The sequence below is a fragment of the Labrus mixtus genome, chromosome 4 (assembly GCF_963584025.1).
Source record: "Labrus mixtus chromosome 4, fLabMix1.1, whole genome shotgun sequence".
Lineage (NCBI taxonomy): Eukaryota > Metazoa > Chordata > Actinopteri > Labriformes > Labridae > Labrus > Labrus mixtus.
The window spans coordinates 3842945-3868453 of NC_083615.1; the positions used below are offsets into that span (position 1 = coordinate 3842945).

The 25509-nt window shown below is 41.9% G+C and overlaps 1 protein-coding gene across 1 annotated transcript in view; it reads left to right on the plus strand.

Annotated features, from left to right (window-relative positions):
* sema4ba (sema domain, immunoglobulin domain (Ig), transmembrane domain (TM) and short cytoplasmic domain, (semaphorin) 4Ba) overlaps positions 1-25125 on the plus strand; it is a 43786-nt gene extending 18661 nt beyond the window's left edge. Inside the window, exons 3-15 of the mRNA XM_061035216.1 lie at positions 12875-13035; positions 13233-13295; positions 14593-14691; positions 15220-15331; positions 15539-15655; positions 15848-16005; positions 19430-19611; positions 20837-20987; positions 21187-21397; positions 21506-21621; positions 22042-22199; positions 22320-22411; positions 22823-25125. Of these exons, the coding sequence (XP_060891199.1) occupies positions 12875-13035; positions 13233-13295; positions 14593-14691; positions 15220-15331; positions 15539-15655; positions 15848-16005; positions 19430-19611; positions 20837-20987; positions 21187-21397; positions 21506-21621; positions 22042-22199; positions 22320-22411; positions 22823-23598 (2396 nt within the window). The 3' untranslated portion in view covers positions 23599-25125. The remainder of the gene's footprint in view (positions 1-12874; positions 13036-13232; positions 13296-14592; positions 14692-15219; positions 15332-15538; positions 15656-15847; positions 16006-19429; positions 19612-20836; positions 20988-21186; positions 21398-21505; positions 21622-22041; positions 22200-22319; positions 22412-22822) is intronic.
* The last annotated feature ends 384 nt before the right edge of the window (positions 25126-25509 follow it).

Genomic DNA, 25509 nt, shown 5'->3' on the forward strand with positions numbered 1-25509 from the left:
AAATAAGGGAGAGAGAGAGAGTAGGGAATGACATGCGGGAAAGAAGCCACAGGTCAGATTTGAACCTGGGCCGCCCGCTTGGGGGACCACAGCCTCCATACATGGAGTTTTTAAAGGGTGCACTTGGGATGACACGCTAGATATAGCCGATGTTGCAGTGCCATGGGAAATTAAACAAAATGATGAATTGCGAGATCAATGCAGGCGTTTAATGACTAAACCGCGGTTAGTGACTCACGTTCAGGCATCATTAACGTCTTAATGTCGGAGAACATTTTATTGACAAATCCCTGTCAGACAATGGAGACAACTTCCAAGTTTGGGGCTAACTTTTGAGCCAGGCGAGAGCTTTCAAGTAGGGTCAGCCATCTTTCCTGTCTGAGCGTGTACCTCGCCCCGATGTCGGACCTCTACCGACAGGTAATCTCTCTCACCTGTCAGCACCAACAAAGCTCACAGCTCGACCCTGACGGCTTCGGCACACATCATCAGTCACTCGCTGAAAACATGTCTCACGTTCTCACTTCTCCCAGTTGGATGGTAGGATTTACTTCCAGGGCATGCTGCCAATGTTAAACGTCATAAGACATGCAAAGTTACAAACACCTAGAAGACCAGACTGTATGTATGTTTGTTTTATATACTTTTTATTTGATAGTTTTGAAGGAAAACAACATAAACTGTCAGAATGAGCATATATACATTTGTATATGGTTTGTGTAGAAGATCTACATATAAGTGCATCATACAGGCATGGATAAATATTTCTGTTTTCTACGACAGAAAAGAAGAGTGAGCAGAAAAAATAAAAGAATAAAATAAAAAGAGAGAGAGACTGTATGCATGTGATGTGGATTCAGTTTCCCAAAGCCAAAACAAAGAAGGTTGTCTTCTCCGTCTCTGACCTTTCTCTATCAGGGTCATGCAGGACGTATCACAGCTTTTTACAACACAGGTAGTTATGATCCGCCATAAAAACTCAACAAGGAGTCATTACTTGACACAGTTAAGGTGTGATCCTCTTGACTTTGAAATCGGCTTTGCAGAAGGTTAGACTGTACTCCCTGACACACTTAGCACAAAATCAGTCTGTAACAGACCCATTTTTTTGCGTTTTAGTTTTTAATATAAGCCCAAAAAACAAACGTCTTGTGCCTGATGAGGGTTAGCAGGGCGCGCTAATAGAGTTTGTCTTGCTGTGGTGTTTTCTGGTTCTGCTACACTGACATTTTCCAGCCTCCTGCAGAAGGGGCTTTGTCACATTGTGTTTACAGTATCAAAACAGAAGGCAGAGCTGCGGGCCTGAACTTTATACAGCAGACACTGCCTGGTCTGGTCATGGTTTCTGGTCACCTCTGTCCTAACTGGATGTCGACTAGCTTGACAGTTTGCATGCCTCGACTTCAGTAGGGTAGGCAGTCCAGAGCTACATATAACTTGGCATGCTCCCCCTCCTTTTTCATGCCCTCTCTGTCCCCTGGTCCCCGCCTATGACTTCATGAAGAGGCTTATCTACCATGAATAATGAATGGGGATTTGTATGTGTTATAGTGTGAACTCTCTTCTGGTTCTCATTATGCGCCTATCAAGGCGGATCATGGGTTCAGGGAGTCGAGCCTGCATCTGCTTTTCTCTCTCTGCTTTTGTTCCCCGGCTTTAACACAAACCATACTGGATGGCTTCGTGTGCCTGGAACACTTTTTAAAGGCACACCTATAAGCTGTTTATGTTGCCTGGCCTTGCCTGTTCAGCCCTGTTAGAAATCACACGGAGGGGAAAAGTCATGCTTTCATTTTTTTGCTAAGGGGCCGAGCCACACTCAGAGCAAACCCTTTTTAATTATTCATAAGCTGTCATGTCTGGAAGTCCAATCAAGCACTCTGAAGGGATTCAAAATGACAGCATTGTCAAGTGAGATAACAGCTTTGCATTAGTGCTGGTTGCCACATAGCTGAACAGCATATCATAGCAGCATGGACGCCTAAATACACAGCAGCAGATCACCGGTTTACGGCTTTGATTCTACAACAATGTGGAAAGTTACAGTGACAAGAATTCTATTTATGACTTTTTTGTTTTGATTATTTAATTAATTCTAAAGGATTAAAAATATCAGTGACCCTGACTCAATAAATAATAATGGAAAAGCCTGATGTATTATAATAACAATCGTGAACCTTGATGAATAGTTGAAATCCTTTTTTAACGAAACATACCAAAAAAAATCTCTGGATCTTATTTAGCTGCCTTTCTATACTTATTTAATATAATTTAATTTAATCGTTTATTTGAATCAGGGACAGTGTACAAAAAAAAAAAAAACAGTCTCAGAAGTGAAGAGATGCTTTGTACCAGATTTACCTAGCTAGCTAATTTCCATCTGTTGTCCCTGGGCAGATGGCAACAGCAAAATACAAATCAACCAGTCACACACACACACTATATTAAATCTATTACTTAACAGATGCTTTGAATTGCTTATGAATGCATCAGCCAAGACTGCTTTATAAATAACGTTGTTTTTTTTTTTACATTTGCATTTTCATAACATACTTGTTTTATCATTAACCACTTCAGTTCTAGACTGTTATTATGTAGAATACAAATGATCCACAAAGCTGTGTTAGCCTGTTAGCATCTCCTGTAATTGTTACTCAACCGACATCAAATGAATCCAACAGGTTGTTGTGTTTTTAATCTATATTTTGGGTTGTGTTCTCAGTTGGGCATCACGTGTGCGACTGACCAGTGTCCATCTCTCAGACTGTTTTCAAGCCGGAGGACAGATCATCGATCATGATTTAAACTGATGTTTATGACACCTACTTTGTCGAATCAATCACAGAGCAGATTCTAAATCAACCTCATCTTACTCTATATATATATCGTCTCTGCTCGTAGAGAAAACACTCAGCATGCAGTCAGGCTGCTCAGGTCAGAGTTCTGCTGTACAATCAGAAACTTGTCACGACCCCGTATACGCTCTGTGTTCTTGATGCTCCAGCACTGTTCAGAGGAAGAGGTCATGGTGGGTTCCTGATGAACCAGCAGCTGCTTTACATTATTGTGGTTAATCTGGGGTCAGCTTTTTTTCTTGCTCCCTGACCAAACAGATCGCCCTGTCAACCCCTTTTTTTTTTTTTAGTCATGGGAAAAGAATTCCTCAGAGCTTACAAACTGCAGTTTTAATAGATTTCAAATAGGGTTGTTTTATTTAAATGTTAACAGATGCATTAGCTCCTGTCTCCAAATGAATTGCACCACCAAAGCCTTTTTTATTGCTCCGTCCCCGCTGTGTGAAAGACGTGAGGCGCTTCCATCCCCGGCATTGAGAGCATCTGAAGCATTAACAATAAGACTTTCCAGCCTCTGCTTCCTGAAAACTGTGCTCAAGATTGCCACTAATCTCAGCATCGGCGTGGTGCTGCGGGGACAATATCCTGCTAACAAGATGCAGCCCCGCACGTTACCAATGCAAACAGCAGGTTCACAGCTTGCCTAATGAATGTCCCGGTGAATTGACCCTGTTCCCCTGTTGTTTTAATGCAGTCCAGATGCTTTCGGGTCTCTTGTCCTTCAGCTTTCCACGTCTGCTCTCGCAAACAATTACCCGTTCAGCAGCAGCAGCTCTTAATAGGTGGTTTAAAATGACTTGGGGGGGATAATTCAGTCAGCTCGCCAGGGTGGTCTGTTTTCTGTCCTGATGTCAACGCACAATGTGACAAACAGTGGGTGCTCGCTCTGGCTCTGACCCAGTGGGATTCACGTTGGCGATCCAGCCTCCTGTCACACAGCGGCCGGGGGCCTCAATGTAGGCAGAGGGTCCTTCCTAATCACTCTTCTGTAAGCAATTGGATTAACAAGCTTTCGTCTGTTTGAACCCTTGAACAAGTAAAGTGTGCTGATGAAGAGACAAAAAGAAAAAGACGTTTTCCCTGCTGCCTGCCTGCCTGAAGTTCTTCATTATTTCTGTCTTTGGCCTTTAATTTAAAGAGTGTTGTCTCTCGTCCTCCCTCTTCTTCCAACAGTTGAATCACAGTTCCCCACCTCTGACATCTGGGATTGATGTTACCTTTCCCCTCTCTGTTGTCTCATTTGATACATTCTGTCTGGATGTAAAAAAAATTACCTTTTGTCTGTGCTTGTGCAAAACACCGGACTAAGGCGTTTCTTTTAATTCAGATGATAGAAATCCCACTTATACTGTTATGACAGTGACTCATAGATACTACTCCTAAATGAAACGTGTTTTCCTAGCACAGTTTATCTCAAAACTGTCGACTTTTATGAGCTGGGAACAGAAATCAAACTTGTTTTCAGATGTATGAAAAGATTAATACACATCCTTAAGTTTATATGTATTCATTGATTTTTTTTAAATTTATTTTCCCCTTAAAATGTGATTTTTTTTTTGATCCAGCAGATGTCGCCCTTGAGCACCAGCATGAAACCAAAACAACTCGCGGCGCATTGTTGTGTTAGCATGCTAATGCTAGCGATCTTTATTGTGCTCGTATCTTCACACTGCATGTAAATTTACCTGAAATGAGCGTGATCTAGAAACACAGTTAAGCAGTGAGTACAGTATGTTATTCTTCTTTTCTCTAGTCCCTCAATTAAACAACTTTTATACACGAGGGGAGGAGTCAGCTGGCCGTCCCGGCGATGTAAACAAACTGAAGATAGGACTCTGAAAACTCTGAAAACATCACAGACAGTGGGACTCGGGTGTTACACCCATTGTAGACAGTCATGACTCACAGAGTTATTTTCAGAGGATATACTTGATTTCTATTACATTTAAGTGTGAAAAATCACAGATAAAGACTTTAAACTAGAACGACTATTTTAATTTTAGTTGTAAATGTATTATTCTTAGCTTTAGATTCATTCAATATATTAACTTTCCCTGTTTTTTTCATTATTTTTCTTGTCTGGAAACCTAAAGTACTTCAGAGAAAATGTTTCTTTTTTTTTCATTTGAATATGTCCTCTAGTTTTTGTTTTTTAAGTTATTGGGGCATTGTTGTCACTTTACATTTTACAGCTTGACGTAAGTTATGGACGTTGACCATATGGGCATTTCTAAAACATTTGGTTAGGTCTGCATCAGTGAATTCCGAGCACTGATTGAGAAAACACAACAGATACATCTTTATGTATTCTCAGATAATTCTCCTTTTGAAAAGTGTTGTTTGGTGGCTGAACGTGAATAAATACAGCGTTTGCTTTGTTTTTATTTACCCCCCCTCTGGGTGCTAATACTCCAACATCTCAGCTGCGCTTTGCTGTTAAGCAAGGTGCAGAATGGTGCTGCTCCAGGCGACCAATCATACGGGGTGTGACTCATCGCCTAGGTAACAAAGAAAACAGATGCTTGTCAGATGATTATCACAGTGAAAGTCAATTTGTGGGAGCACATCGCCTGGATGTTTGCAGCTGAGTGCTTGATAGCGTCACGGGCAAACACAAACCCCGGGACTATAGCTCGTCCAGGGCTTTGGCCGTATACGACCAGGCAGGAAGGCCCGCCCCCTCTCAAGCTTTACAGCCATGCATTACAACCTATCAGGGACAGTGTTGCCGTTACAATAGCCAGTAAGAAAAAGAACCCAAGAATCGAGATACAATCGAATCAGGATAAAGGCATATCATCCCTGCTGTAATGTTTTTGGTCACATGATTTGAAATGGGGCATCTGACGGACCTTTAGATCGACCCATTATGAGTGTGTGATTTTCTCCTGATCTCAATACAGAGATACAGCAAGTTTTTCCTGGTCTTATACTGATGAACTTGCACTGATACAGATACAACTTTAAGATCTGTCATCTTGACATTAAAGTTGGAAGGTGTGTCTTATGCAGACATGTTTCTATGCTTCATGTTTGCATGGACAGATCACTTCAAAAACAGACTCTGATCTAGTTGAATGAGGAATTCGATGTAAAGTAGTTGTAGTAGCCATTGATGTGCAACGTGTATGTTTGCGTCAATGTTTTCATGTAGTTCTTTAGAGGTTTAACAAGAACGCATGCTTTAAATGAGGTGTGCAATTCTGTGATCTCCTGAAAGAAACAGCTGTAAGAGCAGAAAAAGGCAGCCCCCCCCCCTCATAGGGGGAGGGCACTGATTGAATCAGCCTGTTATAGCTGCCCTACAAAAGAAAGTTCTTAGATCTCTGTCACCAAAGGACAAATTACTCTGCAGTTCCTCTCTAGAGGGAGAGTTCTCAGCTTTTAATTATCCCTCCACTTTTTCAACCATCAGGAAATCAGCTGTAAAAATGTAGGATTCCTTTAAGCCCAATATAATTAATTTCTAAATGGATTAGCATGGCAGTCTGGGGCGGGTGTTTCGATCCATTAGCAGTGTCATTTGCAGAAATTACTTTTAATTACATAATAATGGCAATGATCTTGTATTGCTTACAGCTGCCAGAGTCAGAACGTCTGTGTGTGCTGTTGTGTGAGACTCCTGGAAAGGGTCATGGAAGAGCAGTGCTCTCTCTCTCTGGATCAGAGGTCTGGTTGTGGTGACACATGGAGATGTAAAGTCATCCCCTATACTGCCTGCTGGTACCCTCTTTGTGTAGTGTTTTGAAGGGTCATGCTGCCTGTTTGACCTCTAACCTGATTTAATTGTTAGTCAAGCAGAGACAGCAAAGTGGAGAAGGAGAAGCTTGTTTGTGCTCTGTGCCATAAACTGTTTAAAAGAAGAGGTCTTCACCAGAAGGGCCTTCAACCTGCTTTTCTTTTGGTTAGCCTTCTGGGTGCGATGTAATTCTTGAGTCCGGAATCACATGAATGTTCGGTCTCAAAATGATGTTGGATGTCTTCAGACAACTTCTTGGGGTTGAGAAGTTTGCCCCTTAAAACGTTTCTTTTTTTTGATTCACTTGAAACCTTAAACTTGTTGAGGTTGGCCTCTTCGGTTCCGAGATCAGTTCCTCTCTTTCCCAAAGTAAACTCAATCATACACAATTCTACAATTCTTATATTTCACTTTCTCAGACGCTTTTATCCAAAGCAACGTAGGTTATTGTATTTTTTTTTTTAAGGAGAGCTGCCACCATCATCAGCCAAAGATTTAGTAGTCCCCAAAACATGCAGGTCCATTTAGATAACGTCACATATACTGATCCTTAACTGAGATACATTTGAACGAGAAATGTCTGCTGTGCCTGAGTTTTCAGAAATGTTTTGGAAAATGTGGCTTTTTGTGTTCACTACAGAACTTGTTGATTAGTAAAAGGAATAAAATACTGAAAAGCTATAAAAAAAACAACAAGACGACCACCCGGCTAGGGAGAGGTGTAGCAGAACAGGTAACTGCAACTTGAAGCATCACTGCTGCCCATCACTGAACAAAACTCACAAACTGAAGATGATTACAGATGATTTGAGCGTTGAGTTCAGGTGATGTCTGATCTCATTTACTTATTAGGTTTTCCCTTCAATTTGTCTTTTGTCCTGATGTCATTTGATCATTTGGATGGTTGTTACTCTAAATTTTACTAAAGGGGTTACTTGTTTGGAAAATTATTTTTAAGTTCACGAGTAGAAATCTTGAAAGAAAAGAAACAGAACTCACAGTCTGTACGGTCACAAGGCTCATGTGGTACCCTAATCATAACCTTAAAAGAAGTGACCATCTGTTCTCCGATACAAAGCTTACTGATGGTTCGGCTCACATGAAAGGCAAGATGTTTTTTATGGGTTTTTTTTTTGCTTAAAGCAACAATATGTAGGAATTTGGTTTGGTGGGCTTTGGCGCCCTCCTAAGGTGTCTGAGTGCAACTGCAACTGCCGTGAGACACATGAAGCTGTTACGCCTAACCCCACTTAGACGACATGCGTTTGTTTACAAGCAGATTGTGCGATGACCTCGTGAGCAGCCAAACAACCATGTTGACTGACTGACGAGGTTCAGTAATATTACTGGATTTTGCGCAAATACGACTCTGCAAGCGTCTTCAGGCCATTGTTTGCAAACGGTTTATGCATGTGGAGTATGTGTTTGCATATTCGACTGTTGCCATGGTAACCATGTGCGGTGGCTTAATTTGGCTACATTGGAGAGGGTAATGCTAGATTAGGGTTTTTAAAGGTTCCAATAGTAGAAAGCTAACTTGAAGATCGACAAGGAAAGAGACAACTTCTGGTAAAGCTGCAAAACATCAGACAACAGTACACAGCCTAACGTTATGTCAAAGTCTGCTCTGAATAATATCTGCAGTACACTCTCTGCTTCTTGTTCGGTCACTCTCTCTTCAGTCATTTCTCTTGGGATCAATAAAGTTTCTATCTATCTAGCATCATCCGTCACCATCTTCCTGCTCTTAGCCTCAGCCATTGTATCAAACAGTAATACAGTAACTGGCTTATTTTTTTATAACTACAGGTGGTGTACGAACTGGTGCCATAAAGCCGTCGGCACTTTCTCACAAGATGACCTCAGCCCGCTGCCAAAGTCACATACTGCAGTAAACAAGGCAATCGGGCCGCAGTGTTGACACGGTAGCGACGCCACTCTCCATGCTCAAAGTTATTGTGCTATTAAATGAACCTTTGAAACTTCTATTTTAAGAAGTTTAAGCTGCATAGTGTCGCTTTAATGTAAAATTCTGCTGGCAGTTGGACTACCTTGTATCAGTTTCTGGAGCAGGTCCGAGTTCTTAACTTTCCCCCCTGACTGTTTCCCTCCTGATGTGCACCACAACATTTCTGGGGCTGCATTGTCATTAAACGGCCCCCTCAGGAGTCAACCTCAGACAGACAGACAACAATCGAGGGGATTTTCTAAGAGACTGTGGTGTCAGAAAAGTTCAAGTAAGGTACACCCAATAGCCTGTGATGGCATTTAAGCACGGCTGCACGATGTTTGACCTCCATCAGTTTTTTCTATCTGGGTTTTTGTGGCTCCAGGACTGTTGTGCTGCTTATCTTAAAGAACACCTGGAAGAGGGATAAATGACCCACTGAGGGTCAATGGTCAACTGGTAAGAATTTGGTAATTGGTTCAATCCAACATATCACTAGAGTACACTAATCCTGTCACCATTTCAACTTCAACAGTTTGACATCCTGGTGTTTTCTGGACATATTTCTTGTCCCGTTCTTGTGTCAGCCATTTCTTTGTGATACCATAAGGGAGTGTTTCAACAAATATCTTCATTCCAACTTGAGAATGAAATGAACTCTGCTTTGGTCAAAATCTCCCTTGTTCTTTTAAGTGAAAATTTCAGGCTTTAAAGAAAAATAAAATTACACAAGATGCCAAAAAACTCATACATAGAAATGATATTTGAGCAGTGCAGAGACATTTTGAACCTGTCATTTTAAGACTATTGTATTTATTCTTTGATGCTCTTATTTAGAGATTGAATGGGAAAACTCAATGTTACATACATTGTCACACAATGACCAACACCTCAGAAGAATATGGCATGTTTTAACCTTTTTTTATTTTAAATTATTATTAGATAGAACAGCTGACGAGAGACAGGAAGTGCTGCGAGTAGAGAGTGGAGGATGCCATGCGTCAGAGGTTGAATTAAGTCGAACCCACGGCTCAGCTGCTCTGAGGACTGTTGCCTCTGTACATGGGGATGGCGTCATAACCGCTAGGCTATCGGCGCCCTGGAGTATGGCATGTTAACCAAAAGGGATTATGCTGAAAGTTGATCAATGTTTTCCTAAAAATTGTGAATGGAATTCTTTGTGCGGTCACAATCCCTCCTGGATCTCTTTAATGATACTCAATTATAGAGGCACTTACTTTTGTTTTTCTTTGTCAGCTGTGGTCGCTGACAATGACAGTGGTGATCTGACTCCAGAGAATAACTGAGTAGATATACTCCTCTGTGAAAATCCCTCCAAGCTTTTGTTTTGATTCCAGGTTTGGCCTTTCTCTTTCCCTCTCTGTAGATCGCTGTTAAACTTGCCTAAAGGCTCTGTGGGGAGGAAATTGAGGGTTGGGGGGGTGGGGGGGGGGGGTTCGGGGTAACTGTAGCAGCACTGTGTTTTATGCTGAAATCACGGTGACTAGGAAAGAGAGAGCATCCCCATGGGTCCACGTACAGTACGTAGAGCAGAGCCTCTTGTGGTTTTACAGACAGATTTAACTACAATACGGCTCTGTGTTGCCACGGTGACGGACTGCTATTAACGTGTTGTTTTTCCTGAGGGAGAGGATGTCGTTCGCCCTTCTGTCCCTTCCCACTGAGGTGAGGTTATACCAGGTCACACGTACTACAGGGCATGTACCACACAGTGTGCACAGTGACACCTCACCGTTTCTGGCTTGGAGTTGTTTTTTTATACCCAGGATGTGCCTCAAGTGTAATTATTACCACCAGCAACAGTGGTTTTAATCCAGTATGAAACAAAGGCCTGTGAGGTCTAGAAAGTGGAACCTCTCTTACAAAAGGGAAAGTTATTTTGCATTGTTAGCGGGTGATGGAGGAGGGTTTTTTTTCTCTCGTCATGATTCTAAGAATTTTCTTATGATTCTTTGAGAACACAGCTCATGGTACAAGCTTTATGAATACGCCCCAGGTTTCCCACCCTACATTTTGGAATTTATTTCTTCATTGATTTAATTGAATTACTATATTTTCTACCAACAGCCACTCCCCCCCCTTCAAAAGCAAGCTGACCTAGATCACATATTTCAGTGGCACTAACACATATTTATGTGAAAATGAAAGAAAGAATACTTTAATAATAATATACAGACCAGTCACACTTTGTCGATTACTTAATGAGGTTAAATGTTTTCACCATTAAAGTCCTCTGTCCCAGAAAGTGATTTATAATTCAAGTAAAAAAACCTAGCCCTGATTGAATTTGTTTTATTAGTTGTTATCTGAAATGTATTCTTCAATTAAAAGATTATGATCACAGTGGAACGAATCCAGTATGTTATGTTATTTCAAATTTTTTCAGAGGGAGGATGTTGATCCAAGAGGAGAGTCCGGGGGAAAATATGAACTCTAGGCAGGGCCTTGAAGCTTGTTCAGTCTGCTCTCCACTCATTTTCATACCGTCGTCAGAGTCCAAACATTTAGCCAACATTTCTCTTAATTCTCATTATGGAGGACCTCCCTCAATCAAAATGACTGTAGTTCCTTGGTCTGTTATTGTTTCCCTCACTCATCACATCACAGGGAGCAAAGGTCCTGTTTGAGAGCTTTTAGTCACGTCAGGTTTCCATCAGCTCCCTGCTTCTGTTTATGCTGGCGTGCAATTAAGGAACGTTTTTTTTTTTTTAAACCGGGGAGAGTGGTGAAAGACTTCAGCATGCTGCAGGTCTGAGATACACATGAGGGCCTTCAAAGCAGTGATTAGGAGAGCTGATGACTTAACCCTTGTTTACAGTCAGGAGGTGGGGGAATATGAGGGCTTTTTCTCTTCCTGTCACTTACGGTATGACGAGCTTGCAGAATTAAAAAAGGTGCAGTTGTACACTCCTGTAGCTACTGTATGTTGTCCTTCAAAGCTGATGTCCAATTGCAGCATTGGTAGTCAGATAAATTGTTCTGATCTTGGTTATAAATACCAAGTGTACTAAGGGCTCTTCCGCACCAAACCTCAAAACGAACTCCAGTCCGTTTGCCAAGTTCGTTTGTGCTGGCATGAAAGCTGCTTATCAAACCTCGGTGCAGACCAAACAACCGTACCCGTAACTCTAAATATTGCTCATGCGTGACATCCCTAGAAAGCTATGATTCCTGTGATTCCAACCATGTAAAGTATTCCAAGATCCAACCACTTCAGTAGCCACAATCTACTCATCTGTCAGCCCACCAAACAACGCTCCAGCTGCTTTGGCAATGGTCCCTACAATCCAAATCCATTGAAAGATTTAATCCAAACACATCACATCCATATATCCACAGATTTAATTATATTTGCCACCGTTCCCAATATCCCACTGTTTTTTTTTTTTTAATGTGTCATGTTCTTGAATACAATTATTCGATTAAGATCCAACCAAAAGGCAGCTACATTTTTTGTTGTATCTTAATGGACTCTGACCTTTGGACGACACCTTGTTTGGCCAGTTACAACCTTCCAGACTGTATTAGCCAATGAGAGCATGAGTAGAGAAAAGGTGCCTGCCTATTCTGGTGTATGTATACCTGGGCCAATTCCACCTGACTGTGTCAACGACTGACATAGCTTGTAGCTAATGTCATTCTTACCATGTGGATATGCTGTGGCTCTAATTCCTGGAATTTTACCTCAAGGGAATTCCAACCAATTAGAGAGCATTTCCTTGCGTATCACATATTTTGGTCCGCTTGTAAATGTCCCATGTGTAAACAGATAATAACCATGTAATAAATTGGTCCATGATTCTGACCAGAGCAAAACAATATGTAGGTGGGAAAATGCCCTAAAATGCTGAAAATGAAGTTCCCAACTTTGAGTCTGGCAGAGACTTGTGTTACATGTTATCGACCTCATTTTCCCAGACTTCTGTCAGCTCTCTCCTGTGTGGTGGTTCGGCAGTAATTGAAATATTATTTAAGACTACGTGAGGTTGTTTTTCTCTGTATTTCTTTTGATGAAATCTAATTTAAAAAACAGAAAAATGTTTCTGGGCTGTGCAGTTGTCATGAGAAACAAGCTGACTCCGCGAGGCTTTCCTGGAATGACACATTATGCTAATGTGTTTAATTAAGACAGAAAATGTACAGAATATGTGTGGTGTGCATCAAGTTTGATTACCTGAGCTAAAGCCTCTTCAAAATGCTTCCATTTGCATATTAAAGTGCCTGAGCTTTTAGCCATCACAGTGTACTTTATGATGTCCTCTTGATATTGAGTCATGAATTATCTCCTCTCTTCTGTCTGTTTCTGTCTAGATGCAAAGGAGAGGACCACCAGAAGTTTCTCAGTCAGCGGGGTCTTGAACTATACGTCCCTCCTCCTCAGTAAAGAAGACAACATGCTTTACATCGGCGCTCGGGAGATTCTCTTTGCTCTCAACCTGAGCGATATCAGTGCAGTCAAGCTACAAAGAAATGTAAGAGCTGAGTGTGTAAACTGCAGTTTCATTAACAGTACACTGTGTCAGTATTCATGTAGTTCAAACTGCACCCCAGAGGTGCAATAAGAATATGACTATACGTTTAATACAATCCCAAAAGTCCAATATTGAAAATAACCATTCTCCCTGTGCTACTCCTCTAGTATCAGTCTGACAGTGTTTCTCTCCTGCAGCTCACATGGGAAACTCCAAAGATGAAGAGAGACGAGTGCAGTTTCAAAGGCAAAGACCTGCAGGCGAGTGAACCGCTGGTGTAAAAGCTCAGATAGCTTTAATCCAAATGGCTCAAACTTTATTTACTTTATTACTGCAGGTTTCCCTGTTTAGTCATATCGTTGCACAAACACAAACCAAAAGCAAAACCCTCTCAAGCTGTAACTTTCCATTCCATCAGTGGGTTTTTCCATTCCTTTCAAACAAACTTAATCAGTGACACTCTTTCTTTTGTCAATGCTCTCTTTCACTTTTAAAGGGTAAACTTAGGCCAAGAACAAAGTGACGTTATGATTATCGAGAGGTCAAGAGGAACACCTGACAATGAGGATCTGTTTGTTTTAAACATTTAAAAAGATTCCAGAAATGCTGAGGGTGAAAAGATGGCTGAAAATCTGTTCTGTAAAAAATGTTTTAAACTCATGAAAAGTTCTTTATCTTGACCTTGCACTTTCTATAAAGACAGACAAATCCTCCATTGGTTCTTGAAGGGATGTTTGGAATCCAGTGTTTCCCCTAGGTTTACAGCTTTGGGGGGGTGGACACACACACACACCGACACAAACACTTGAAGGAATCTTGGTGTTCATGTGTTACTTTTAATGACAGCTGTCCTTTTCTATCGGAAAGGTATCCTTAAATGACTTCTTTCCCTGATTTCTGACTGTATCCACTATCATATCCCGACAATAAAGGCACAAAAAATATATAACTAAACTTTACTTGACCTTCAAGGGGGGTGGGGGGCTGTTGTGGGGGGGAAATAGTAGGGGAAACACTGGAATCCCATTCATGGCGGTCGCCATATTGGAAATGCTGACTCTATCAAACTTTCGGTCAACCTAACGACAGGTAAAGAGCTCGAGCTGAGGCGGCCTTAAGCCGATTGTTGTCAGATCAGTTACATCCTTAACAATGCATAACTCATCCTTCATAAAATCAAAGTAATAAAAACATAAATCCCCTGTACAGTTTGTGCAGATAAAGACATTAACTAATGATACATAAATCTTTTTTGTAGCCAGCTGTAGACATATTAATTTCTGCTGTCTAAGATGATGTTTTAATATGGGGTTTATATGGGGCTTTTGGATCCAGCCTCAAGTGGACATTTGAGGAACTGCAGTTTTCTGCCCTTCTGCATTGGCTTCATTTTACAACACTGGAGGTTTGGTTCTTGATCTTGACACAGGAAACAAAACAAATATGTGGGAAAAAATCTGAGAATTGTTTAGTACAAATTGGATATGTTTCTGTTTGTTTGTAGATCTACTGATTTGACTACCTTTCTAAACCAAATTTCTTCTGTTTCTCTGACAGACGGACTGCTTCAATTACATAAAGATTTTACTGCCGCTGAACAGCACTCATCTGTATGTTTGTGGAACATACGCCTTCAGCCCCACCTGTGCTTACATAGTGAGTGTTTACATAAAGCAGTCACATCTGCTGTGACACATGTTCAATTCATTTATTGCTTTTATCTAAATGAAGTTGATTACCCCTGATGCAGAACTCTAGGCTCCATATGCACTTTTTTTAGATTCTAGTGGGAGAGCATCTCCAATCTGCTGCTGCTTCCTGCCTCTCAGCTCAACATGTACGGCTGGCTGAGGCCCAGGCCGAGCTAGATACAATATACTGAATGTTGCATTATTTTATTACCTCCCGTGCCTCAGGGAAATGGATCCAAAATATTTAATGCATGTTATAAGATTACATAAGAATCGACCCACTTTTCAATTCTTCCCCCTACAAATCTTTTTTACAGCCTTTTAGAACCATTACAAACACACAGGGCTGACCTGCGCTTCAACTTCACCCAGACACTCACTGACCACCTTCTCACTGTGGGACACACAGACAGCGGCCACTGTCAGAGCAGGTTACATCTGTGTGTGTCTCGACGGCGACATGTTGATGTGTGTTTGTGTCTCCCCCCTCCAGAACACTGCCGACTTCTCCCTCGTCAAGAGCGACTCCGGCGAGATTGTAACAGAGGACGGACGAAGCCGCTGCCCGTTCAACCCCGAGTATAAGTCGACCGCCATCATGGCTGGTAAGGTCGCAGAACACCCTATAGCGGCCCATAAATTGAAGCTTTGTTTGAATCCTTACTGGTGATTTGAGTAAAGGTAAAATGTGGTGGATGTGGAGACAAAATGAAGACATAACATCTGGATTTCATTAGACTGGAGGACACAGAAGTTGCTTTTTCCCCCTCTTGGTTACCTCTGTGATTAAACTGGTCTTCATTGTATTGCAGATGGAGAGCTGTATGCTGGTACAGTCAGTAATTTCCAAGGAAATGAACCAATCATCTACAAGAGTCTCAGCCAAGGGACTGCTCTGAAAACAGAAAACTCACTCAACTGGCTCCAAGGTACAGCAAGCTTGACCAGAAATCAGTGTTTTGAAGTCCATCATTTGAGATGATCAGAGATGATGTTGATGCAAAGTGTTGACCTGCAGTCTGTCAGAGTTAAGCGTGTAGATGTTGGCAGTAAAAGGGACATCTTTGTTCCTGGATGACTGAGTTTTATAACCTGTTTTGTTCTCGTTGTCCTCCTCTCAGACCCGGCCTTTGTTGGCTCTGCCTACATACAGGAGAGCCTGCCCAAGGGCAACCTCGTGGGCGACGACGATAAGATTTACTTCTTCTTCAGTGAAGCAGGAAAGGAGTTTGATTTCTTCGACAACACCATTGTGTCACGCATTGCTCGCGTGTGTAAGGTGAGTGATGCTTGAAGGCAGTTCTTTTTCCCCCACTTCAGCAACCATCCCTGACACTCTCTTATTTTTACTACAGAAATCTATCAAACGCTCTGTTTCTGTGTTATTGTGGACATTCAGTATCTGCAGTCTTCAGCTCCTCACAGCTCTAATAAGACATGAAGAGCTCAGTCTTTCCGTGCCGTGACGCAGGTTCTTCTCTTGTTACAGAAAAACATTCCTCTTGCATGTTTCCCTCTGTTTGATTCTTTTTCCTCCAGATTCTCTCCTCCCTCAATTCTTATCACGTTTCACCAAATATTTTTGTTCAGACAGAACTCAGTGGCCTGTAGGACTTTGGCAAAACATCCACGCAGAGAAACTTTGTATCCATCACCTGCTGACATTCTTAAACTCAAGGCTTTAAACTCAAATGCAGTTTATTTTCTACATACCATACATCAGGGGTTTTATTAGTTCCTAAAATGTCAGTACATCACAAACCTGTGCTACTGATCAAACAGCTGCTTTATGAGTGAAAACAATTGTGTTCATAACAAAACACTTACTGGCACACGTTAAACAATATGTAGAGTTATTAATAATAATAATAATAATAATACATTTTATTTGTAAGCGCTTTTCAAAAACTCAAAGACACTGTATGAGTTGTTAAAAAACAGAAAGAACAGCACAGTAAGGACAGACGAACAGACATTGCAACATTACACACAAATCAATTGCTGCCATTTGATGACTGCTTAGACTTTGTTTGTCTTGGTGAGTTTAACTTTTTTTATTTTATTTAGTATTTTGATCACAACGTCACAGGTATACATGGAGAGCCTTTATGTTCTTTATTTTCTTCTCCATTAAACGCTGTGTCAGGATGTATAAAAAAATCAGCCTGATGTGAAAATGTGCGGGGCCTTCCCGGCAAACTCTTGTCATTTGACATTGCCAAATCACAAAGTTCTGAAACTCGCCAGATGCGCCACAATCAGCTGCTTTGGAGACGTTACCCTCAGATCCTCCAGCGTCCAATCCCCGAGAAAGGAACACCTAATAAAATGTGTTTTCTGGCCTCCACATCAGTAACAAGCAGCTCAGAATTCGCAGTCAGTGAAATTCCTCTTTTTTCGTTCCTTTTCCAGCATTTTTTGGCCCAGCATGTGGCATATTTATGTAATTTGCATAGTTTTCCAGTGGGAGGAGACAGTAAGTCAGTAAGTACTTTCCCAATTTTGTGAGAAGCTGCAGCCTTTTCCACATGAGGCCTCAGGTGTTTGTCTGACAGTCCTCCCGCTGTCACACACAGGCAGGACTCCACCTACAGTGTTCCAGCTGTGAATCACAGGCATGCAGAAGTCAGACACTGCCCACAGGGTTTATATCGGCCGAAGTGTCATGAAATGATCCACTCAGTTTTTTTTTCCACAGATCCAGCTGAGGAAAAAATCAGTCAAGTGAACAGAGAGTTATGAAAGACCTGACTCAGAGGGTTTTCACACATTGGGTTGAAATATGCACCGAGTTCAAAATATCCTCAGACAGATGACCCATTAAGGAAATGAGTAATAATGTGTCACTTTATGGGAGTGTGCCTCCCACCCACAGTGAACACGATGAAGCTTTAAAACGTTATTTAAATGCTCAGAGGATATATGGTGTCAGTTTGTTTAGATAACACAATACAGTGATCCCTGTTCAAATACGTTCTTAGTTTCAATCCTCCCTCTCTCTCTCTCTCTCTCTCTCTCTTGTCCCTTGTTTGACTTGTAATGTTAGCGTTAGCGCTGTTGTTTGTTTATTCAGGTGTTTAGTACACAAGGCTAACTACGGAATGATAAACAAACGTTTTGCAGGAAAACAAGCAGAGCAAAACAAACGCATGTTTCCATTTTGCAGAACTGCTCCGTTTCCCGGAAAGAAGCCACCATTGCCTTCCTGCCATGTTTTGTTTTTTTTTTAACAAGAGAGGCTTTTTACAAAAGATTAATGAACAGTGTGCATTTGCTTCAATTATTCAGAAGGCAGTTTAAGCACAGAGTGGCATTAAATTATAAAAGTAGGTTTAGCTCGGAGGGACTGGAGAACACGCTGCATGTTGCTCATTGTTAGTACAATAAGTAATTGCTTCAGAAGCTCGGCGTTGGTCATGTGTCATTTCCCTTTCCATCGAGTGCTGCCATTTTCTTTTGATTAATGTGAACACTAAAGTGGACTCAATTGAAGATTGATGAAGCTGGGGGTATCGGGTAGTTCACATCAGTTAGTCTTTCTCTTTTCTGCATTTTACGTTTTGAAAACGACTTATTCCTCTAAGAGGCAACTTTCATCTTGGTAGATCTATACCAGTGAGGGGTAATAGTAGAAAATGTAACCATGACCTGAGGCTGTACACTGTGAGACACTGTAGGTGGTTCAGCATATCATCCTCCCTTTGAATATTCTGGTTTCTTAGTTTGTGTCATGGAAATCATCTGCAGTCACCTTTCTGAACTCTCTTTGGACTGTTTTGCATTCATCACAAATTGTGACTTGCATTAAAGATGTTGTTTCTCTCCATTTACCACAGATATATCCTTTAGTACAATCTTTTAAGCCAAATTAGTCTCTCCATTGTCAAGGAGGCCCGTTGTCAGTTATCATTTTCAAGGCTTGTTCCAAAGGAGACACATCACAGCACAATTAATAATAATATAATTTATACTTTATTAATCCCGCGAGGGGAAATTCAGTTTTTACACTCTGTTTAATGAACATGCTACACAAACATAGGCTGAAATACACAAACATGCACAAACAGGATCCTATGGACATGCATTAATGGAGAGGTCTCAGAGTGAGGGGAGCACCTCGGCAGTGCTCAGGAAGTGGACTGGCACCTCTCCAGCTACCAGGCCAATTTCCGGACTTGGTCCGTGCTGGGACTTGAACCAGAGACCCTCCGATTCCCCAACCCAGGTCCCTACAGACTGAGCTACTGCCGCCCAATTAATCGTTAAACTCTTTTTTTCTGTTTCATTTAAAAATATTTCACTTCATAAAGCTTCAAAGTGTTTTGTAGTTCAAGCCAGCTGAGGTGATCGATGTTGTTTTCACAGCATAAAATCTGCTGCCTCATGGTAAACTGTTGATATATCTTATATATTTCAGTATTGATAAATGCCTACTCGGCATTATTTTCCCAATAACACTTAATCATACAGTATGTTACTGTATTCTACTCTATGTATCTATGCTATGGCAACATACCACGTGATGTACATCATTATTTCATGCTTTTTACAAGCCTGTCAGATCCCATCAAATCTTTTTTTTTTTGCCCAGATGCATTTTCAACATCCTCCCCTCTCACAGGTGTCAGACTGATATTCTTGCACCCTCTACTGGCCGCACACGGAACCACCGCTCTAAACCCCTACAATGTCTTGTGTTGCAGGGCGACGTCGGAGGAGAGAGGGTTCTGCAGAAGAAATTTACGACCTTCCTAAAGGCTCAACTCTTGTGCTCTCTGCCTGACGATGGCTTCCCTTTTAACATAATCCAGGACATGTTCGTGCTGACACCCAGCCCAGAGGGGTGGGAACACACCGTGTTTTATGGAGTCTTCACGTCTCAGTGGTGAGGACAAGACTTCCCTCTGCTTTGATTTGCACATCAACTCATCTTGTATAGTGAGACCTTCACATGTGTTGAGTAAATGGAGAACACGAGTATTAGAAGTGTCTCTTTGTTATTTTATACAAAATGCATGTGAGGCTCTACAGAAGCTGCCTTCAAGGACACCACGGTCCTTTTAGTATTGTGGTCATTTTTAGTTAATGAATGAAGGTTGATCAGCAGTTACACATGTGCAGTTACATACTTGATGTGTTTTTGAACGGGTGATTAGAATTTATTTTCTATATATCATTAAAGTGGACTACTTCTGGCTATAAAATAGAATAAAACAAAAGGAAATCAGTGTTCTCCACCAAAAATACAAACCTAGCCATGTTAGTGAATGTTTTAAATCATTATTTAAACCAAGATTTGGGATCTATATTATAAAAAAGTTTCATTTGAATAAAAAAAAAGTTTTCTCTCAATACTTAAAGGCTTTATATGCGATATAAATGATATTTTTTGGATCCAGCAGATGTCGCCCTTGAGCACCAGCATGAAACCAAAACAACTCGCGGCGCATTGTTGTGTTAGCATGCTAATGCTAGCTATCTTCACACTGCATGTAAATTTACCTGAAATGAGCGTGATCTAGAAACACAGTTAAGCAGTGAGTACAGTATGTTATTCTTCTTTTCTCTAGTCCCTCAATTAAACAACTTTTATACGCGAGGGGAGGAGTCAGCCGGCCGTCCGGGCGATGTAAACAAACTGAAGATAGGACTCTGAAAACTCTGAAAACATCACAGACAGTGGGACTCGGGTGTTACACCCATTGTAGACAGTCATGACTCACAGAGTTATTTTCAGAGGAGATACTTGATTTCTATTATATTTAAGTGTGAAAAATCACATATAAAGACTTTAAAGGGTCATGAAGAAAGAGGGGTTCTTTTAGGAGGGGATTCTAGCTCATCTGATATTTCATTTTATTATGTTCATTCACAGGGACCATATCCAAACACATTGATCATGAATGGGAGAAATGAGGAGTATGTTGTATTGAAGCTGCTTCTATTGTGCTGTTCAATATGAGCAGTCATTTAAAAAAAGAAGCCACTCTCCATACAGTGTTTTTTAAACTTTGAGTAGAAAGTGTTCTCCTCTCTTGAAAGGCTCTAAGATCATGATGAAAAAGATGATTCATTAGTATTGAGAGGAAGCTTCATTTTTGTCTCATCAGGTATAAAGGTGCTTCAGGAAGCTCTGCAGTTTGTTCCTTTACTATGGACCAGGTGGAAAAGGCATTCAGCGGGCGATACCGTGAGGTCAACAGAGAGACTCAACAGTGGTATACCTACAACCACCCGGTGCCAGAGCCTCGACCTGGAGTGGTGAGTAGTACCCTCCTGCTGCCCTCTGCTGGAGATGTCAGTACTCTGCATGTCTGTCATGTCATCGATGCATGCAGGAGATTCAGATATCTTATTCTGGGGAAAAAAAATAATAATCAAAGACATGAAATATTAAAAGTGCTTTGCTGCAACAGTTGATGTCATCATCTAATGTGAGGAAACATATCCCCCTCCACAGTGCATCACAAACGCACTGAGGGAACAGGGCATCTCGTCCTCGCTGCACATGCCCGACAAGGTGCTGAACTTTGTCAAAGACCACTTCCTGATGGACAGCGTCATCCGCAGCCAGCCTCTCCTGCTGAAACGTAACGTCCGATACACGCAGATAGCCGTCCATCGAGTCAAGGCTGCAAAGAAGGCATACCACGTGCTCTTCATCGGCACAGGTACATCTACTCTAACAATCAATCATGGACGCCTGCATCAAAAAACCCTTTTCAATCATCCTGTGTTTTTAGTTTGATCTAATTCAGGTCATATTTTCTGTCTTGTAGACGATGGCAGGATTCATAAAGCGATAAACGTGAAGAACAAGATGCACATCATCGAGGAGATGGTTCTCTTCAGCAATTCCCAACCGGTGCAGCACATCGAGCTGGACACTGAAAAGGTACGGGCGGAGTGTACAGAGCGAGGAAACATGCCCAACTTGTTTTACAGAGTCTACTCTCATGATGTGATCTAATGACAAGCTGAGTAAACTCATTTATTGGCAGTTTAGAGATTCCATGAGCCGTGAAGAGTCAGAGCCTAAAGCAGAGCTCATGTTCAATGAGATAATTACATCCAACTGTCTCTCTCAGGGGATCTGCAAACAGCTGGGTTTAAACAGTTGGGACTGTAGCTTTTTTCTGTTGTACTTTTGGGCCAGAATAAATACTAATAACAGTTATCAGAAAGGCTAAGTTTGCAGTTTTTAGATCAGGATCAGACAGACAATATTCCCGGTGAATCATGTAACTCTAACTGTATTTGGGGAATTGTCTTCCTGTCCCCCCCCCCCCCCGCTTCTGCCATCTCTCCTCCACAGGGCCGGCTTTATGTTTCCTCTTTCTCTGAGCTGGTTGATGTCCCAGTAGCTAACTGCACCAACTATCAGAGCTGCGGGGAGTGCGTCCTCTCCAGGGATCCGTACTGTGCCTGGAATGGGAGGCAGTGTGTGGATGTCAGACAGGCTGCTTCTAGCAAGTATGCATCCCTCTTGTCGATTCATCTACACACAGTTTAAGTAAAAAAAAAAAAAAAAAAAAAACATTCCTAAAAGATGTAAACCACAGATGGTAAGAGCATTTCAAAATTGTGTTTCAGTGCCTGGCAGCAGGATGTTGACGAGGCAGACACATCGGCTATTTGCAACAAGACAGTGCCAAGCCCACGGTTTGCTAAACCTCCACCTACACGTAAGTGACCTCCTCCTCTTCTGTTGGCTGTGGTAGATTTCCAAAGCAGCTCTGTGTTTGGTTTAAGCATGCTTTGCATCCCAGTTCAAATCTTGATCAGAAATATATTCTTGTGGGGCGCTGGTGGCGCAGTGGTTAGTGCACGCATCCCATATATGGAGGCTATAGTCCTCAACGCGGTCAGCCCGGGTTTGAATCCGACCTGTGGTTCCTTTTGTCGCATGTCAATCCCTACTCTCTCTCCCATCTCTGTCCACTGTCCTATCTCTCCAATAAAGGCACAAAAAGCCCCCCCAAAAAATCTTTAAAAAAATGTATTATTATTCTGAATACTGAACTTGAGATGGTGCTACAGATTATTAAATGCAGAAACCTGACATGCATCTATGCCTCTGCTCTGCCTTCTCACAGGACCGTCTTCATGCCAGGTGATTATCATCCCGGCCAACACGTTCAAAGTGCTGCCTTGCAAGCTGCGCTCTAATCTGGCCGAGAGGAAGTGGCAGTTCAGCGAGAGCGCAGGTCACTTCCACTACCCCAGCCCAGAGGGGGGGCTAGTGGTCGTGGCTCAGGCTGACAGGCAAGAGAGCTACGAGTGCTGGTCGGTGGAGGAAGGCTTCAAGCAGCTGCTGGCAAACTACTGCGTGAGGGGCGAGGCCAAGCAGGAGAGCACCACCCTGACGGGCCGCTCGCACGCGCCGCACGTCTCCCAGGAGGAGTTCATCATCCTGCCGGGGAAGGCGCGCTCACCGCAGATCAACACAAAGACCTACTGGAACGAGCTGATAGTGGTGTGCGCCCTCTTGGCGTTCTCCCTGCTCGTCTTCTCGCTGTTCGTGGTCTACAGGCACCGCGACCACATGAAGTCCATACTCAAGGAGGGAGAGTGCCCGAACATGCAGCAGAAGAAGCCCAGGATAGTCGTGGGGAAACCCGCCGAGAACTTGCCGCTGAACGGCAGCGCGGTCACAACGTCGGCCTCGGACCACAAAGGGTACCAGACCCTTAACGACAACTACATCTGCAGCACGCCGCCGCACGAGTGCTCGTCGCCGGAAAACAGCAAGAGCTTCTCGGAATCGGAGAAGAGGCCTCTGAACTTGAAAGAGAGCCGCGTGGAGATCTCTCCCACGTGCCCGCGGCCACGAGTCAGACTGGGCTCTGAGATTAAAGACTCGATAGTTTGAGACATGACTTCATGTAATGTGGAGCGACTCATTTTCAAAACTGAAAGGAAAGGGTGCACTTGATGAGAAAGACACAAAAAACGAGGGGACCCTGAGGAGCACCCTGAGGAGCACCAGGCTCTTTGTGGAGAGATATTTCATTACACAGATTTTGCACTTTTTTTTTTTGTTCTATCCCTGTGGTCCATGTACATTTCTTATTACTTGTCCTCTCACTCCCTCTTACTGAGTGCATTCGAACGCACACTGAAGAAGTTCCAGTTTGCCTTCAAACTTTTTTTTTTCCACACAGCTCACAGGAATGTATCAAGCGTAGGGTTGTAGGTGGCCTGACCATGATTCAGTGATGGGATTTCAAAGCATTTGCCAACCAAGTCCGTCCATCAAATAAAATCTACTGGCAGTTGCTTTGAAAGCCCAGAGTGAGATTCAAGCTTGTTTCTAACTAACAGCTGATGCAGTGTTTGCCGTGTTATTCCCCTTCTATCATATGGTAAGAGCCCTACCCTATCGCTGAGGCTATGCACTATGTACTTGTTCTGTAGCAAAGTAAACACTCACACCAAAATATACAAAACAATCCAGTGGCAGGAAGGACGGGGGGAAAAAAAAATGTCATGACATAGATTTTTAGAGAGCCTGTGTGCATTCACAGATATACTTATTGTTAAATATAACACTTCAACCGAGAAATAATACAGAGCAAAAGAGCATTAGGTGAAGAACACACATATAAGTAATCACCTCAGTGGACATGTTGTAGAAACTCTTACCACTTAAATCACTACACACACCAAAAAAAAACCTATGTAGTTAGATATGAAAACAGTTTTTTTTTTTAGTATTGGTATTATGAGCTGGTAGAAAGACTTGACTTTCTGCAAGGTTTTCTGTTATAAATGTTATAAAGGAAAAAATCTCATTCCAGGTATTATCTTGAGATAGGCAGTCTATGCAAAGCAAACAATGTGAAGTGGAGGCAAACACCAAGACATCCTCTCCTCGAGACTGAGTTAGCTTACACACACATAAACACACACATAAACACACACACACACTCTTTGTTTTCATCGCACTAACTCTAAGTATGCAAGAGGTTCTAGCCATTTCCTGGTGTTTTAGCGAGAACGATACAAAGACATTTTTCATTGCAACATTTTCAGAGGAAAGTATAATCAACATTTGAACACTGCACCTACTCATTATTTGACATAAATAGCCTAACAAACATCTATATAGCATCAACTTTGATAAACACATGAACTGGTGAGAGCTAAAGTATGGCAGAAATGCCCTCTGCTTACTTAAATGATCTTAAAGGCAACTGTAAAAGGCAATAATAATCACTGTCATCCCCATTATTAAACATCATCTTGATTAACCATCTCATGTTCCAGAAATAATAAAACCATCAAATCCAAGCGATTCATGAGTCAGATGTTAAGAGTAACTTTAAAGCATTTTGTCATTACTATGGAAGTCTTATTTCAGTTTGGCTGTGCAGCCTTCAAAATTCAAATCTCACAACAACAAAAAGCAGGAAGGAGTACTCGCTTTGACTCAGAATGCATTCGATTTGCACATGATGCTGAAAAGCCTTAGTATAATGCAGGTTCTGGGTTTGATAACAAATCTGCCTTGAGGTAAATGAATAATGCCTTCTGAAACAATAATAATAATAATAATCAAGAGATGTGCCTCTTGGGATTGTTAAACCCACCAGGTAGTCGTGCTGTGGAGTCGAACACTACACTTCAGGTGAGACAGGAGGACGGCTCGCGCTCAGACACGAGAGTGAAAACGTGGAACACACGTCGTTGAATACTGTCAAGATTGTACTGTATGGCTTCATGAGGGGGTTTTATTTGATCTTTTGTTACGGTGGCTTCAACATCTGTCAGGGATGAGATT